Raw genomic sequence first — 14,658 nt, 5'->3', positions numbered from 1 at the left:
CAGGAAGGCAGAATCTCCCTGCCATGGACTCCATCCTGGCCACTGCTCAGCTACACAGGGCTCGGGGGTGGAGGAAAGGCAGGAGGCCTGTGTGAGGCTCTTGTCGCCTCCCTAAATGCCCCTGACGCTGGGACAGGCCCCAGTGGGTTTCAGTGCATGTTCGGTGGACAGACAGGCGGCGGGATGGGTGGGTGTGGGATCGTGATACTCAGGCAGCGAGACAGGTTGAGTGGAGAGATCTTACGAAAGCACGTTTTGGAAAAAACATTTTAAAAATCATTAAAAAGATTATTACTAGTCAGTGGACAGTGTTGGGGGAAGAGGTGTTGTCATGCATCCTTGACAGGTGCTGTGTAACGGAGAGCAGTTTGCAGTCTCTGAAAACAAGGTACTCACGTGTAGGACTCTGTCCTACAGAAACAAGTGCACAAATGCACACACAACACAGCGTTGTCCACGACAGCGGAAAGTTACAACTCAAATCCCATCAGCAGGATGGTGGAATAGGGGGGATGGCTTCCTGTGGGTCCATGAGATCATGTGAGGGAAGCCACCCCATGGCCTCACCCTTCTCTGCTCGGTGACAGTGGTGACACAGGTGGAATTCTAGGCTGCCTACCACCCGAGCACACGGCAAAGACATGGGGCCCTTCTGGGAATGGAAACACACCTCCAAGGTGTGTGACAACACCAGCCAGGACGGCTGGAGTGAGAGCGGGGCCTGGAGGCTGGGGGACCGGTGGGTTCCTACCTAGCTCGTCCTCAGGCATCGTCAGGAGCCTCTTCATGGCCTGGAGCTGCACTTCAGGTCGGCTGGACAAGTTCTGCATGACCTCTGCGGGGGCAGCAAAGCTAGAGGAGGGTCTTTCTGAGGGCCTGGCTGCTGGACATGTGTCACCTCCCTGGACCCATGTGATCATGCGACGGGGCAGGCGCTGTTATCCCAACTTTACAGATGAGGCCACTAGGGCCATGAGACTTGTCCATGATCGAACCCAGGTCTCTGTCCGGGAACCCTTGAAACTTGGAGCGAACTGCAGCTCACTCTGGGCACAGACGCACACAGGGAGCGTGCCCAAGACACTGTGTGCCAGCGTGTGCAAGCAAAAGGGCATGGGGTTCTGGGGGCTGGGCACTGAGTAGGCCATGGTAGCTATGGAGGACGTGCGTAGCAGGAACAGAGGGGAAATAGGTGGGGGCTGGGCTACGGAGATGAGCTTTGTGTTATAGGTAACTGGGAGCTATGGAGAGTTCTTGAGTAGGGAAGTTCCTCAAGCAAAGCAGTGCTTCAGGATGGATGGAGGGGGGAGAGTCTGGAAGCTTCCCACCCACTGGCTATGCGTGAGAAGCAAGTCCAGTGTGAGTGGGTTATAGGGGAGGCACTAATTCCCCAGAACGAAACAACAGGCTGCCAAGGTCACGGTAGCTCCATGGCCCCTCCCCGTTTGTGTCCCTAACGTCACCTACGATGCTGGCGATATTGCCTCCTAATAGCATGTCAGTGATGAATTCAGGCACTATCTGCCGGTGCAGGGTCAGAGCGACGCACGAGGACTTGAACGAGCTGCTCACGAAGGTGATGTTGATCACGTCCCTGGCAGAGGAGCAGAGGGAGCCGGGTGAACAGGCAGCCCTTCCCGCCGTGTCCCCTGTGGCCGCCCCTCTGCCTCAGGCCCAGGGCTGCCGGCTGGTGCAGGTGCTGGACACCGACCTGCCTGTTCTGAAATCACTTGGCTGGGTCTCCCACAATGTCCCAGGTGTGTCTAGCAAGCGCCCAGCAGTTCCACTCTGGGGACTTACTCTACAGAGGCACAGGGCTCTCTCCTGGGGCCGGGGGGCAGGGGGGCAGTCCTGAGCCCTGGCACTTGCCTTTGTGGGCCCTTTCCCCCATAAAAACATGAAAATCCAGACTTTGCGACTGTTGGTATAAAGATAAATATAACCCAGGCCGGGCACAGTAGCTCCAGCCTGTGATCCCAGCACTCGGGGAGGCTGAGGCGGGAGCGTCACTTGAGCTCAGGAGTTCGAGACCAGCCTGAGCAAGAGCGAGACCCCAGTTCTACTAAAAATAGAAAAAATTAGCTGGGCATGGTGGCGCCTGTAGTCTCAGCTACTCCGGAGGCTGAGGCTCTGGAGTGTCACTTGAGTCAGGAGTTTTTTGGTTTTTGTTTGTTTGTTTGTGCTTTTGTTTTTGAGACAGAGTCTCACTTTGTTGCCCAGGCTAGAGTGAGTGCTGTGGCGTCAGCCTAGCTCACAGCAACCTCAAACTCCCGGGCTCAAGTGATCCTCCTGCCTCAGCCTCCCGAGCAGCTGGGAGTACAGGCATGCGCCACCATGCCCAGCTAATTTTTTCTATATATATTTTAGTTGTCCATATAATTTCTTTCTATTTTAGTAGAGACGGAGTCTCGCTCTTGCTCAGGCTGGTCTTGAACTCCTGAGCTCAAACGATCCACCCACCTTGGCCTCCCAGAGTGCTGGGATTACAGGCGTGAGCCACCGCGCCCGGCCTGAGCCAGGAGTTTGAGGTTGCTGTGAGCTAGGCTGATGCCACGACACTCTAGCCAGTACGACAGAGCGAGACTGTCTCGAAAAAAAAAATATGTATATAACCCAGACTGGATTCATTGTTATGTATTCATTTTTTCTTCTGAGTTTAAAATTAAATTAGAATTAAAACTTTTTCCTGGACCCCTAAAAGTGTGGTGGGTCCTCAGGGCTGTGCTTCCGCGCCTGATGGCGGGTCAGCGCGGCTGCAGCGCTGGGAGAGGTGCGCTCAGGGTGACGCACGGGGCGGGGCCTGGGGTGGCCCGCGCGGGGAGCAGCCCCGTCGTGCGGGACCGTCGGGGTGTCTGTCATGGAGTTCCGGGTGCCGTGTTTGCACTTAAGTGGAAAGATGATGAAAGGTGAGTTGGTGGGTGAGATAAGCCCCGACTCTGAGCTCACCGGATGGTGATTCGATCTGAGGGGCTGATCTGGAGCATCAGGGGCAAAAGAAACACGAAGGTTTTGGCGTCTGGAATCTGCTTCTCCTCCATTGTCTGCAGGACGCCCTTCAGGCTGCCCGGGCTCTGGCGGAGGGCCTTGCGCAGGTGCATGGCCTGTGTGCCCTGCGAGGAGAGAGCACACTGCTTTGTGCGTTCCTTCAGCTACAGGAGAGGGCCCTGGCCACGAGCAGAGCACGTCCTGGGAAGGAGGCAGAGTGGGGAGGGGACCAGACGCCAGCTGCCACAGCCACCACCTTCAGGAATGCTGAGACTCCCCAGGCCACAGGGAAGAAACATGCCGGGCGCTGTAGCCCACGCCTGCAGGCCCAGCACTCTGGGAGGCTGAGGCAGGGGTTGCTTGAGCCCAGGAGTAGGAGGCTGCAGTGAGCTAAGATCCTGCCAGTGCACTCCAGCCCGGGTGACAGAGCAAGACCCTTGTCTCTTAAAAAAAACAAGAAACAGAGTTTCAGAGAAGCCAGTGTGGGCTGTCTCAGAACTCTCCTATGCAATCCTGCCACGAAAGTCCCTGATGTGGACCCAGCCGTGGGAGGGTAAGGTAAGAATGCCCAAGGTCACATGCTGTCGGGCAGGGGCTGCAGTCAGGCACTCCCAGGACATCACACGGCCCGCAGGAAGGCCCTTCTTCCCTAGATGGCTCCTGGAGGGAGTGTTGCAAAGGGCTTCTCAGCAGTGGAGGGTGGGGACGTTGGGCCCAGCTAGACGCCTGTACCCTCTGGGGACCTTGGTGCCTGGGCATGGAGCTAGGGCTTCCTTGCTGTTGGGCATGGCAGGCACAGGGGCCTGGCTCCCTGACTTCTCCCCATTTTCTCTTTGTGTGCGGAGGGCAGGATCCCAGCCTCCCTGCAGCCAGGTGGCCATGGAGGCCTTCCCTTCCCCTCCTGCCTGGAGGCTGCTGTGAGGCCAGCACACGACAGTCCGCGCACTCCCACAGCCGCGGCTACTGCTGGTGGTGCTGAGTGCCGGGGCTGGGGGAGCCTGGGTGGAGGCAGAGAGTAAGGGGACAGGGGGGCCCCTCACATCCACGAAGGAGCAGGTGGTCATGTCAAGGATGATGCAGCCCAGCGACCAGATGTCGGATTTCTGGCTGAAGCAGAAGTTGAGGGCTTCGGGGGCCATCCAGGATTTATGGAGGGGATCTGCTGGCAGGAGCAAGGTGGGGGCCCACTGAGTCCGGGGCACCCTGGGGGCAGGGGCTTGACTGAGCCACCGGCCCCAGCACTGGGCCCCCTCAGGTGTCCCCTGCAAGCAGCTTGAAACCCGTGCCCTTCAGTCACCCTTCCTGGAAAAGGGGGAGACACAGTAACCACAGGGCAGGAAGAGGACCCCGTTCAGCTGGACCTCTGCCCTGACCTTGAGCCAGTGAGGCTGTCCATCTTGGCAGGGCCCACCAAGCTGGCCCTGTGTGTGCCCAAGGGTCTGTGTGCCCCTGGTGGCTGCAGGAGTTCAAAAGGGCATGTGCCAAGGTTAAAATTCACCCTCTCTAAACATCATGACCCCTTTAAAGGTCAGGACTTTGAGGCAAAGTTCCAGCTGCCCTGCCCTAGTTCCTAAACCTGAACCCCAGTGGACCCCAGCCACCTTCCTCCGCGCGTATGTTCCACTTGGCTTCGTGGGTCATCAGCGAGTTGGGGCTCAGGTCCTGCAGTCTGCAGTGGTTGCGGCTGATGAGGACAATGTTGGACGGTTTGAGGTTCCTGAAACCAAGAAGGGGGCTCTCCTCTGGGTGCCACAGGGCCACCTGGGTGGGCTGGGCCCGCATGTGCCGGGGAGCCCAGATCCCCGCCCCCACCCCAACCGCTTCTGCAGTGGCAGCCACACCCTCCTCCCTCCTCGAGAACATGCCCCTTCTCTGCTTGCTTTTTCAATAATTGTTTCCTATAATCAGAAAATACACTTGGTTATTACACTGGGGGGAAAACCCAATGACATGTGGGAAAGCACCTGACACTCTGAGGTCCCTCTGCTAACACCGTGTTCGCCTCCTTACAGGTCTGAGCTACCCATTTGTCTAAGGGTTGGTTTTCAGCCATTGTGTAACGTCCAGTGACATTAACGCTGAATTGTGAGCATTCCCTTGGTCACATGGGGTCTTCCTGGTGTTTCTCATCTTTGAATAAGATATTGGTGGCTGGGTGCTGTGGCTTAAGCCTATAATCCTAGCATTCTGGAAGCTGAGGCAGCAGGATTACTTGAGGCCAGGAGTTCAAGAGCAGCCTCAGCAAGACTGAGACCCCATCTCTACACAAAAATAGAAAAATAAGACAGGCGTGGTGGTGGGTGCCTATAGTCCCAGCTACTCGGGAGGCTGAGGCAGGAGGATCACTTGTGCCCAACAGTCTAAGTGCAGTGAGCTGTGATGGTGCCACTGCACTCTAGCCAGGGCGACAGAGTGAGACTCTGTCTGGAAAAGAAAAAAGAAACAAGACACTGGTGTTCATAATTGGAGCCAGCTCCCAGCCCCTTCAGACCATGGATTCCGGAGCCTGAGCCATACTGCTGGTGCCAAAGGCCGGGACGGGGCGGGCCACAGCCCACCTCTCTGCCTTGCAGGGCTGTCCCCTCGTTCGTCCCCTCACACTGTGGAGCAGCCACCCCGGCCAGCGCACAGACCATGCGGCCGTGCGTGCGCGAGTCACTGGAGGCTACTGTGAGGAGGTGCCCCTCTCTCTGAGCCAAGGAGGGTTCGGGAAGGCCGCGTCCCATCCAGGCTTGGCTGGCCGGCACAGCTCTCCCCAGATGCCGCACACGGTGCCGGCCCCGCAAGGATGCAGTGCCTTCCTCCTGAGGCAGCAGCCCAGTCTCTAGAGACAGAGGCCCGGTCACCTGTGGGCGATGTCCAGCCGGTGCAGGTATTCTAGCGCGTCCAGCACCTGGCCCAGCACGTCCTGCAGCCACTGGGGAAGAAGCAGCAGATGCCAGGATGGGCGGGGCTCACTGCAGCTGCTTTAGGGCGAGAGACCACTCAAAGCGGCAGCAGGACAGTGGCATGTTCTGTCCCTGTGTCCTGAGCCAGGCCTGACGCTGGCGAAGGGCTTGGGGCTGGCGGGCAGGCCAGAGTGCATGCGGCTCTCTAGACAGTAGGACCACATCCGCCAGGGCCCCCCGCTTCCGTACCCCACTCTCCCGTCTCCCTGCCGGAGGGGCTCCAGCCCTGGGGCCCCCTAGTGGCCAGGCTCGCGGGTTGTGACCCTTGCTGCCTAGCACCTGCTGGCAGCTGTGCCTGTGGGTAACGGGTGTTGAAGCCTTAGGTGCTTGCTTGGGGCCTGCTCCTTTATGTCAAGAAAATGAAAAGAACCCTGAGAGAGAACGTTCTGTAAGTATTCTGTGCCAGACTCCGACTGGGAGCCTCCCGGGGTTCTGGGAGCGCCTCCTACCGTGACCTGCTGGGCTGTGTGCACGTGTCACGTACGTCCCGCTGTGCACTCAGGGTCTGTGCATGTCACAGTGCGCACCATCGCCAGACCCAGGCGGCACCCGCCCCACCCTGCCCTCGCCCTGCTGCAGGGGCTGCGGGTCACGGGTCCTGTGGTCCCTAAGCCTGGCGTCCCAAAAGCTGGCTTACCTCAGGCTCAATGACTTCCTTCGCCTTCCTCTTACTCTCAATGACATCCTGGAAGCTGACCTGGTGGAACTCCATCACCAGGCAGAGGAACACAGAGGAGATCTGCCAGGAGGGAGCCCCTGAGCCAGCTGCCCGGCGCAGGCCCAGGCCCGGGGCTTCTGTGGGGTCGCCAGTCTAGCGCCTCCCTGCACCAGGCCGGCACCCGCAGTGGGGGCACTGCCCCCAGAGGGGCTTACGCGCCCTCCTCACCCATTCCCAGCCCCCACAAGCTCCGCCCACACTGAGCTGCTTGGACTTTGCCGAAAGCTGCATGTGCCCCTGGAGCCTGCATCAGTGGACCCCTCTGCCTGGAACCACCATGCGCCCCTTCCCTCGGGTGACTGCTCACGCTCCAGGAGCCTGCCCTGACTGGGACCCCCATAATGCATGTCAGGGGCCCCAGCTCCATGCTCCTTCCCCTGGTGAGACGTCCTCTGGGCTTTTCTGCACCCTCCTGAGAACATTAGAGGTGCTCAGAAAATATCTGGGGTATGTGAAATGAGGGCCCCTCTGCACGGCTTTCCACAGGGCCCAGCTGAGGGGAGGGAAGATACGTGGTGGGGGACCCTTCACTCCTGCCCAGACCCTGGGCTGCCGGCCGGCGGGCACACCAGCGTGGTGGGCGCTCACAGGCTGACGCAGCCTGAGGCCTGCCGGCCATCGCCTCCAGCACCCGTCTGGCTCAACCTCCCTTCCTCCACCTCACGCCCGTCCAGAGTGGCTCCTTGTAAACACGAGAACTCACACAGCCTTCGGGACACAGCAAAGGCTGGGGGCTGCAAAACCTGGGTTTGAATCCCCACTCCGCTGCCTACTAGCTGTGTGGCCCTGGGGAGCTCCTTAACCTCTCTGAGCCCCGGTCCCCATCAGGAAGACGAGGACAGCACTTCCTGCCCTGCAGTGCCCCCAGACATGGTGATGGATGTGGGCTGCCCACAGACCGTGCAGGCCTGCAAGAGGAAAGGGTGTCAGGTGGCTGTGGAAAACGGGGACCCGCTTCCTACTGCCAGCTCCTCCCGTGAAAGTCAAAGCTCCACCGTCAGAGGCGCAGACGCACAGAGCCTGTGGCTGCAGGATGTGGCAGCTGATGCACAGAGCCCTGGACTCAGGCCTGGGGCCTGGCCTTCGGGCGTGGCCACGTGCTAGCGGGGTGACCTGTTTCTCTTAGCCTCTGCTTCTTCCATAAAATGGGATAGTAACCCCTTCTGTAATGAGGTTGTTGGGGCTCACATGAGATGCACAGAAAGCCCCCAGTGTGGTGCCCAGCCCCAGTCGGTGTTGAGTCAGGGCTGGCCTCGCTTAGAGCCGCCGCCCTGCCCCGTGAGGGCGTGCGCGGTGCGCTGGCCCGCAGCACCGGCTCTGACCCACCTCCGCGTTCCACGTGATGAACAGCTCTTTATATAGAGAGATGTGGGCGTGCTGAAGCTTCAGCAGTGGCATCAGCTGCGGGATGAGAGCAGAGGACACGGAGGTCAGGGAAGCGCCATTTCTCAGCTAGTGCTGCCCGGCCACGCGTCCCAACAAAGCTCCAGCAGGGCAGGAAGCCGGCGCAGGGCGGCCGTGCAGCCTGGCGGTTGGGAGCCAGATGGTGCAGGGAGATGGCTGTGCTGTGCAGGACCGCGGCAGGCTCCACAACCTCTCTAAGACTCGTGTTCTCATGTGAAAATGGGGGTGACAGTGGAATCCGCCTCACAGGGATGTCCTGAGGACACAGCGGGCTGACGCGGGTAAGGTGCCAGGCATGCGGGAGAGAAAGCACAGCCAGGCTTGGCTCGACGTGCTGCTGAAGGGAGAGGAGCCCGCCGAGAGGGCCGTGCTCCTGCCCACAGCTCAAAATGCGTTGAAAATAAACCCGAGCAGGCAGCAGGAACGGCTCAGAGAGCTCCTGAGCCAGATGGCCAGCTCCATGTGATGGGTGGACATGGGGGTGGGCTGCCGAGCGGGACCTGGAAGGGAATTGGCGGCGTGGAAAGCCACAGCGGCGTGGAAGGCCACAGCGGCACGGACTCAGTGGGCCTCCCACGCTCGTTCTTTCCATGTCTCCAAAAGTAGCCTGGGCCTGGCACTGCACCAGGACAGCGTGGACCAAAGAATGTCTGCTGGCCAAGCTCAGGAGCTGGCCGTCCCAGAAAGACACGCAGCTGACCGCTAGACAGGAGGGACGCTGACCTCGCGAAATCGAGAGGCAAAGAAGCAGCACCTGGAGCCTCTGTCCAGCAAATCAAGCCCACGCAGCTGTGCCTGCTGCTGCTGTGAACTGCGTGTCACCACCGGTCAGTTCCAAATGGCAACGTTAAGGGTAATTTACATTTTCTTTGTTAAACAATTCTCTATTTTCCAAATTTTCTACCATAATCAATACTTTTATAATTGGGGAAAAAAACAATCTTTTAGAAGGTGGTCACTGGTAGACTAGCCTAGGCCATGGCGAACACGTAAACTTCATCTTCTCTGGGAACGTGTGTCCTGCACTGTCAGCAGTGGTATTTAGAAGTGTTTTGGGCATGGACTCCCTCAGTGACCTGGGGCTGCTGGCTTCACAAGTGGGACAAAACGGGTTGTAACCCTCCATCCCTCCATCCAAACTTCCCTTCACCCAGTCACTCAACAAGAGAGTCCAGAACACAGGCTGTGTGTGCTGCACCGTGCTGCTCTAGAGAGCAAACCACCAGTTACCTCCTCCAGGGCCTCATTGGCATGATGCTCATCAATGCATTCCACCTGCAAAGACACAGAGCACTAGCTTAGGAAACGTGTAGTGAACCCCCCACACCGTCATCATCATCACCACCATCACCACCACTGTCATCATCATCACCACCATGATGATCATCATCTTCACCACCACCACCACCACCACCACTGTCATCATCATCACCACCACCACCACCACCACCATCACCATCACCACCACCACCACTGTCATCATCATCACCACCATGATGATCATCATCTTCACCACCAACACCACCACCACCATCACCACCATAACCACCATCATGATCATCATCAACACCATCATCACCACCACCATCATCACCATCACTATCACTATCACCACCACCATCATCACCACCACCACCACCACCACCACCATCACCATCACCACCACTGTCATCATCATCACCACCATGATGATCATCATCTTCACCACCAACACCACCACCACCATCACCACCATAACCACCATCATGATCATCATCAACACCATCATCACCACCACCATCATCACCATCACTATCACTATCACCACCACCGTCATCATCACCATCACCACCACCATCATCATCACCACCACCATCACCACCACCACCATCACCATCATCAACACCATCACCACCACCACCATCATCACCATCACTATCACCACCACCGTCACCATCACCATCACCACCATCATCATCACCACCACCATCACCACCACCACCACCACCATCACCATCATCAACACCATCACCACCACCACCATCACCATCACCATCACCACCACCGTCACCATCACCATCACCATCACCACCATCACCACCATCACCATCATCACCATCACCACCATCATCACCATCACCACCACCACCATCACCATCACCACCATCATCACCACCATCATCATCACCATCGCCACCACCACCATCACCACCACCACCATCATCATTATTTACCAGGGTGCCAGGCTCCCACCATTCATGGCCCTGCCACATGGCAGAAGATGGGGCCTCAAGATGTTCCTAAGGCAGAGGCCTAAAAATACTTGGAGCAATGAGAACATCTCTGCTCCGGTTGCAAGGATAAGTTTAGGATAGCATAATATAAACTCCAAAAAATCAGTAAAGGCTCCATTTTCAGACCATTTGAAAGCAGGGAAGAAAATAATGTTTTTGTCCTAGAGCCAACAGCTCTGTTCTGGTTGGTAAAGTATCAATCTCACCACTTCATTCCTTATCCAAACTGGGAAGACTATCTCCCTGTGCTGCACGTGTGGCAGCCCCCTCTCTTTCCCTGTGCCCTCCCTGGGTGGAGGGCGAATGTGTGGGAAGGGAAGGGGCGGTGGCTCGGGTGGCACAGGGCTTTGAATCTGCAGCATACTCAGTAGCAAAGACTTGGGTATATACTATTGCCGGATCTAACACCAGATCCTTACCCAGAAATTTTGGTCACAAGTCTTACAAATGATGTACTTTTGTAATTGTAGTGACCACAGACCATAATATAAAGTTAGTGAATTGTTCCCAGATCCATTAAAAACCCCAGATGCCAGTGGCTCTGTCCTGGCGGAGTCCAGGGCGGACCCCCCAAGTGAGTCTTCCTGTCTTCCTTTCCTCCTGTCCCAGGGGCTTACCAGGGGGTGAAGCTGGCCAAAACAGTCTGAAAGCCTTAAAAACGTCACATTGTTTCACCCAGTAATCTCACTCCTAGGAATTCACAGATGGTCAAAAAAATTAGCCATAAGGATATTTATCAGAGTTGTTTACATGTAGTGAAAAATTGAGAGCAAGCTAAACACTCATCCCACGTGAGGGACAGGTTGGGGCACTTGCAGCACACCCGTGAGACGGAGCCACACAGCTGCAAAACCAGGAGAGGAGGCGGCTGCCGACTGGCGTGGGACGAGGTTCGCAATATATTAAGTGAGAAAAAGTACGCCATAAATTCCAACAATACTGTTCTTACAAAAACAAAAACATACAAATGCTTAGAAGAAAGACTGGACACGTACACAAACTCCTACCTGCGCTCCCCTCTCCCAGTTTTTATTTAGAAAGAAATAGCTGGTTTCTACAAAGCTCCTTAATCGCCGGGAAGGCAGTCGGCCACCCTGCCCCACTGGCCTGTGAGACAGAGCGGACCCACGGCCAGCCAGCAAGGGCGGCTCTTCTACCTGCACGGCCAGCCCCTGGTCCTGCTGGGTCCCTGCCGCTACACAGACAGCAGGCTGTGCCAGGGACTCTTACAGCAGCTCTCTGGCCCTAGATCACCCTGTGCATCGGGACCACCCTCTCTTGGACATACAAAGGAGTGTCCTCCTGCGCGCCTGCACCCCACCTGCCATGCTAGCCCTGGTGAGGAGTGTGGTGGAAGGGCCCAGGGCCCAGTATGTGACATTAGCCCTGTGTGACCTTGGGCCAGTCCCTACCCTCTCTGGGCCACCTACTTTTTGGTAAAACTGGTGACCCTGCACTGAGTAGCACCATGTCCCCCCGTGAGGTGGCCTGAATTCAAATCCTCTTGGAAACTGTGTGACCTTGGCTATCTGGAGCTGTGAAACAAGGTCATTGTTCCCACTTTGCAGGGCTGAGGGAAGAGTGAATGAGTGGATGGCTGGTGTGCAGCAGGAGGTGAGCAAGTGGCAGGTGGTGGTGTCGGTGTTGAGGCAAATCAGCTGCCCTGTCAGGGTGACAGGGACAAGCCAGTGGGAGGCCTGGGCGTCTCACTTCTACCCAGACCAGCCTTGTCTCGGTGAGTCCAGCGGAGAGGAGAACGCAGCGTGCGCAGGAAGCTCTGGCACGGGGACGACGAGCCTGTGTCGGAAAGTCGCAGCACCTGTGCGCAGGTTGCCGCGGGCTCGGCCTCTCACCTGCTTTATCACGAGCTTAGCTTCGGTTTCTGTTTCCTCCACCACCAGGTTCTCCCCCAGCGCCCCAGGATTCAGCCGGTACAAAATCTATCAGCAAGAAAGAGAGAAGCTCTCAGCAAACACACACAGCTTTTCACTTTCCAAAGTGCACCCAACTTGCTGACCCCCGCCTCGGGCTGGCAGAGCGAGCATCTCCCTCCGCTCTGCACCAGAGGGGATGGCCCAAGGCCAAGAAGCCTCCCAGTGGCAGAACCTGATCCTACCTCTTTGGGGCCCATTCTGGAGTTCTTTCTACAACCGCTTGCCCCTCCCTTGACCTGCAGTGGGGACCAGCCAGACACCCACGAGCAAGCACCTCCCTGGGGCCAGGGGCTCATGCTGTTAGAGCCAGATTCCCTCGGCCCCGGGAACAGAATGACAGAGTCACTGAGGCTGTAAAAGGCAAAGGAGTTTATTGACTAGTTCGAACTAGGGTCCAAGCCCCGAGCACCAACGCAGTGGTCTCTTTCTATGGGCAGGGACCCCGCGCAGCGGGAGTACAGGTCTTTTATATTTTTTTTTTTTTTTTTTTTTTAGCTCTCTATCGCAACCAAGCGTTCAAGCAAGCAAGCCTTGTATACAAAAGCGGACTTTGGCTGTTAGCTATAAGTTAGGCAAGCAGGCCTTGTATACAAAAGCGGACTTTGGCTATTAGCTATAAATTAAGCAAGCAAGCCTTGTATACAAAAGCGGACTTTGGCTATTAGCTATAAATTAAGCAAGCAAGCCTTGTATACAAAAGCGGACTTTGGCTATTAGCTATAAATTAAGCAAGCAGGCCTTGTATACAAAAGCGGACTTTGGCTATTAGCTATAAATTAAGCAAGCCATCACAGAATTAACTAAAATGTTGTTTCAGTCCTGTTCTACAATGCCTTCTCTCCAGGGCCCTGTGAGCTCAACCTCCAGCATCCACCTCCACACTGGGCTTCAAACAAGAAAGTAACTAGTCCTGTAACTGGTGCAGTCATGGTCACAGCCATCAGTGTGCCTGGTACTGTGCATTCAGCACCACTGCCATCTCAAAGTTTACACTGAAGGAAACTGAGGCAAGCACTAGGAGCTAGGTCTTTGCCTGAGCCTAGGTCACTAAGACGCAGGACCACCTGGATTGGATAACTCTGGGGTATGACTCCAGAGCCTGTGATTTGAGCCAAACCTGCAGAGGGATGGCCACCATGCCCGAACTCTGTGCAGAGAGGCCAGGGTGACAGGTGGGGGTGGGCCAGGGACTGCAAGATGCTGACATTCATCAGAGGATGGGGAAGGGGCAGAATGCAGAGGTGGGGGCCGTGGGGATGGAACCCTCAGCCTAGGGTCTCTTGGAATCCACAAAGGCCTGAAGATTCTGTAATCGGCCCTTCTGGGCAGCCTGAGTCCTGCTCATGGAATGATGGGGGCAATGTCCAGAGCAGCCCCAGCCCCGGGGGCCAGAGGGCAGGGCTGATTTAAGAATGCTCAGGCTGGCGGATGAGTATGCATACGGAGGCCCACGCCTATAATCCCAGCACTCTGGGAGGCCCTGGTGGGAGGATCACTTGAGGTCAAGAGTTCGAGACCAGCCTGAGCAAGAGCAAGACCCCATCCATCTCTACAAAAAAATAGAAAAAATAGCCAGGCATTGTGGTGCACCTGTAGTCCCAGCTACTCAGAAGGCTGAGGCAGGAGGATTGCTTGAGCCCAGGAGTTGGAGGTTGCAGTGAGCTAGGCTGACAATACCTCACTCTACCCAGGCGACAGAGTAAGACTCTGTCTCTAAAGAATGCTCAGGCCTAGGCCCTCTGAGGCAATAAATTAAACAGTAAAGAGCACCTATATCTCAGATCAAGTCTTTTGTTTTTTCCTGTAAAAGTAACTGTACTTTAAAAATCCTCTGGCCACGAGGGCCAACTTCCTCCCCCCCCCCCCACAGAATTCTCCCAAAGCGGGGAAAACTAACCTACAAGTTGTTTCCAAATTAATGAAATTTTTACAAATACTGAATCTGACATTTACGAAAGTTGACATATCATGTACAGAAGCATTTAACGAAACACCCATTTCTATCGTGCCGCTTTCCTCGTGTGTCCCGTGAATTTTCCAGGTCTCAAGCGATTCCAGACACCCAGGCTGAGGGTGTCTTTAGACTGGGGCGCGGACGAGCCCTTGGGCGTCTCAGGGTGTCCTGTCCCACGGGCACCCGCCCTTGGCCAGGCCTGGCGAGTCTTCACTCATTCTAAACAGGAGAAACTGAGGCCAAGGAGGCGAAGGGCACCCGGGTCGGCCTGTGAGCTGGAGGCCGTCGCTGGCCCGGACCCGTCGCCGCCCCCGGCCGTGGGCGTTGGCCCTCCTCGAGGAGACAACTCGCACCTCGTACTTTTCCATGATCGCCGGCGCGGACTCCGCACCCCGCAGGCGCCTGCGCCGTCAGACCCTCGCCCGAGCATGCCCAGTACGGC

General features: G+C 56.7%; 1 protein-coding gene across 9 annotated transcripts in view; it reads right to left on the bottom strand.

The window, feature by feature from the left end:
* STKLD1 (serine/threonine kinase like domain containing 1) overlaps nt 1-14,658 on the bottom strand; it is a 19,800-nt gene extending 5,142 nt beyond the window's left edge. For 2 of the 9 annotated variants that reach the window (XM_045563805.1, XM_045563812.1), the window contains exons 1-11: nt 14,570-14,658; nt 12,182-12,268; nt 9,286-9,330; nt 7,978-8,052; nt 6,571-6,672; nt 5,832-5,902; nt 4,587-4,702; nt 4,026-4,144; nt 2,947-3,110; nt 1,464-1,594; nt 752-835 (exon numbers count right to left, since the gene is read on the bottom strand). In XM_045563805.1, coding sequence (XP_045419761.1) covers nt 752-835; nt 1,464-1,594; nt 2,947-3,110; nt 4,026-4,144; nt 4,587-4,702; nt 5,832-5,902; nt 6,571-6,672; nt 7,978-8,052; nt 9,286-9,330; nt 12,182-12,268; nt 14,570-14,584 — 1,009 coding nt within the window. In that variant the 5' untranslated portion in view covers nt 14,585-14,658. The other 7 variants (XM_045563803.1, XM_045563807.1, XM_045563804.1 and 4 more) reach the window with 6 other exon arrangements.

This window comes from Lemur catta, chromosome 10 (genome assembly GCF_020740605.2).
Source record: "Lemur catta isolate mLemCat1 chromosome 10, mLemCat1.pri, whole genome shotgun sequence".
Classification (NCBI taxonomy): Eukaryota; Metazoa; Chordata; class Mammalia; order Primates; family Lemuridae; genus Lemur; species Lemur catta.
The sequence above is the reverse complement of the archived record's forward strand: the minus strand, read 5'-3'. Positions and strand labels throughout refer to the sequence as shown.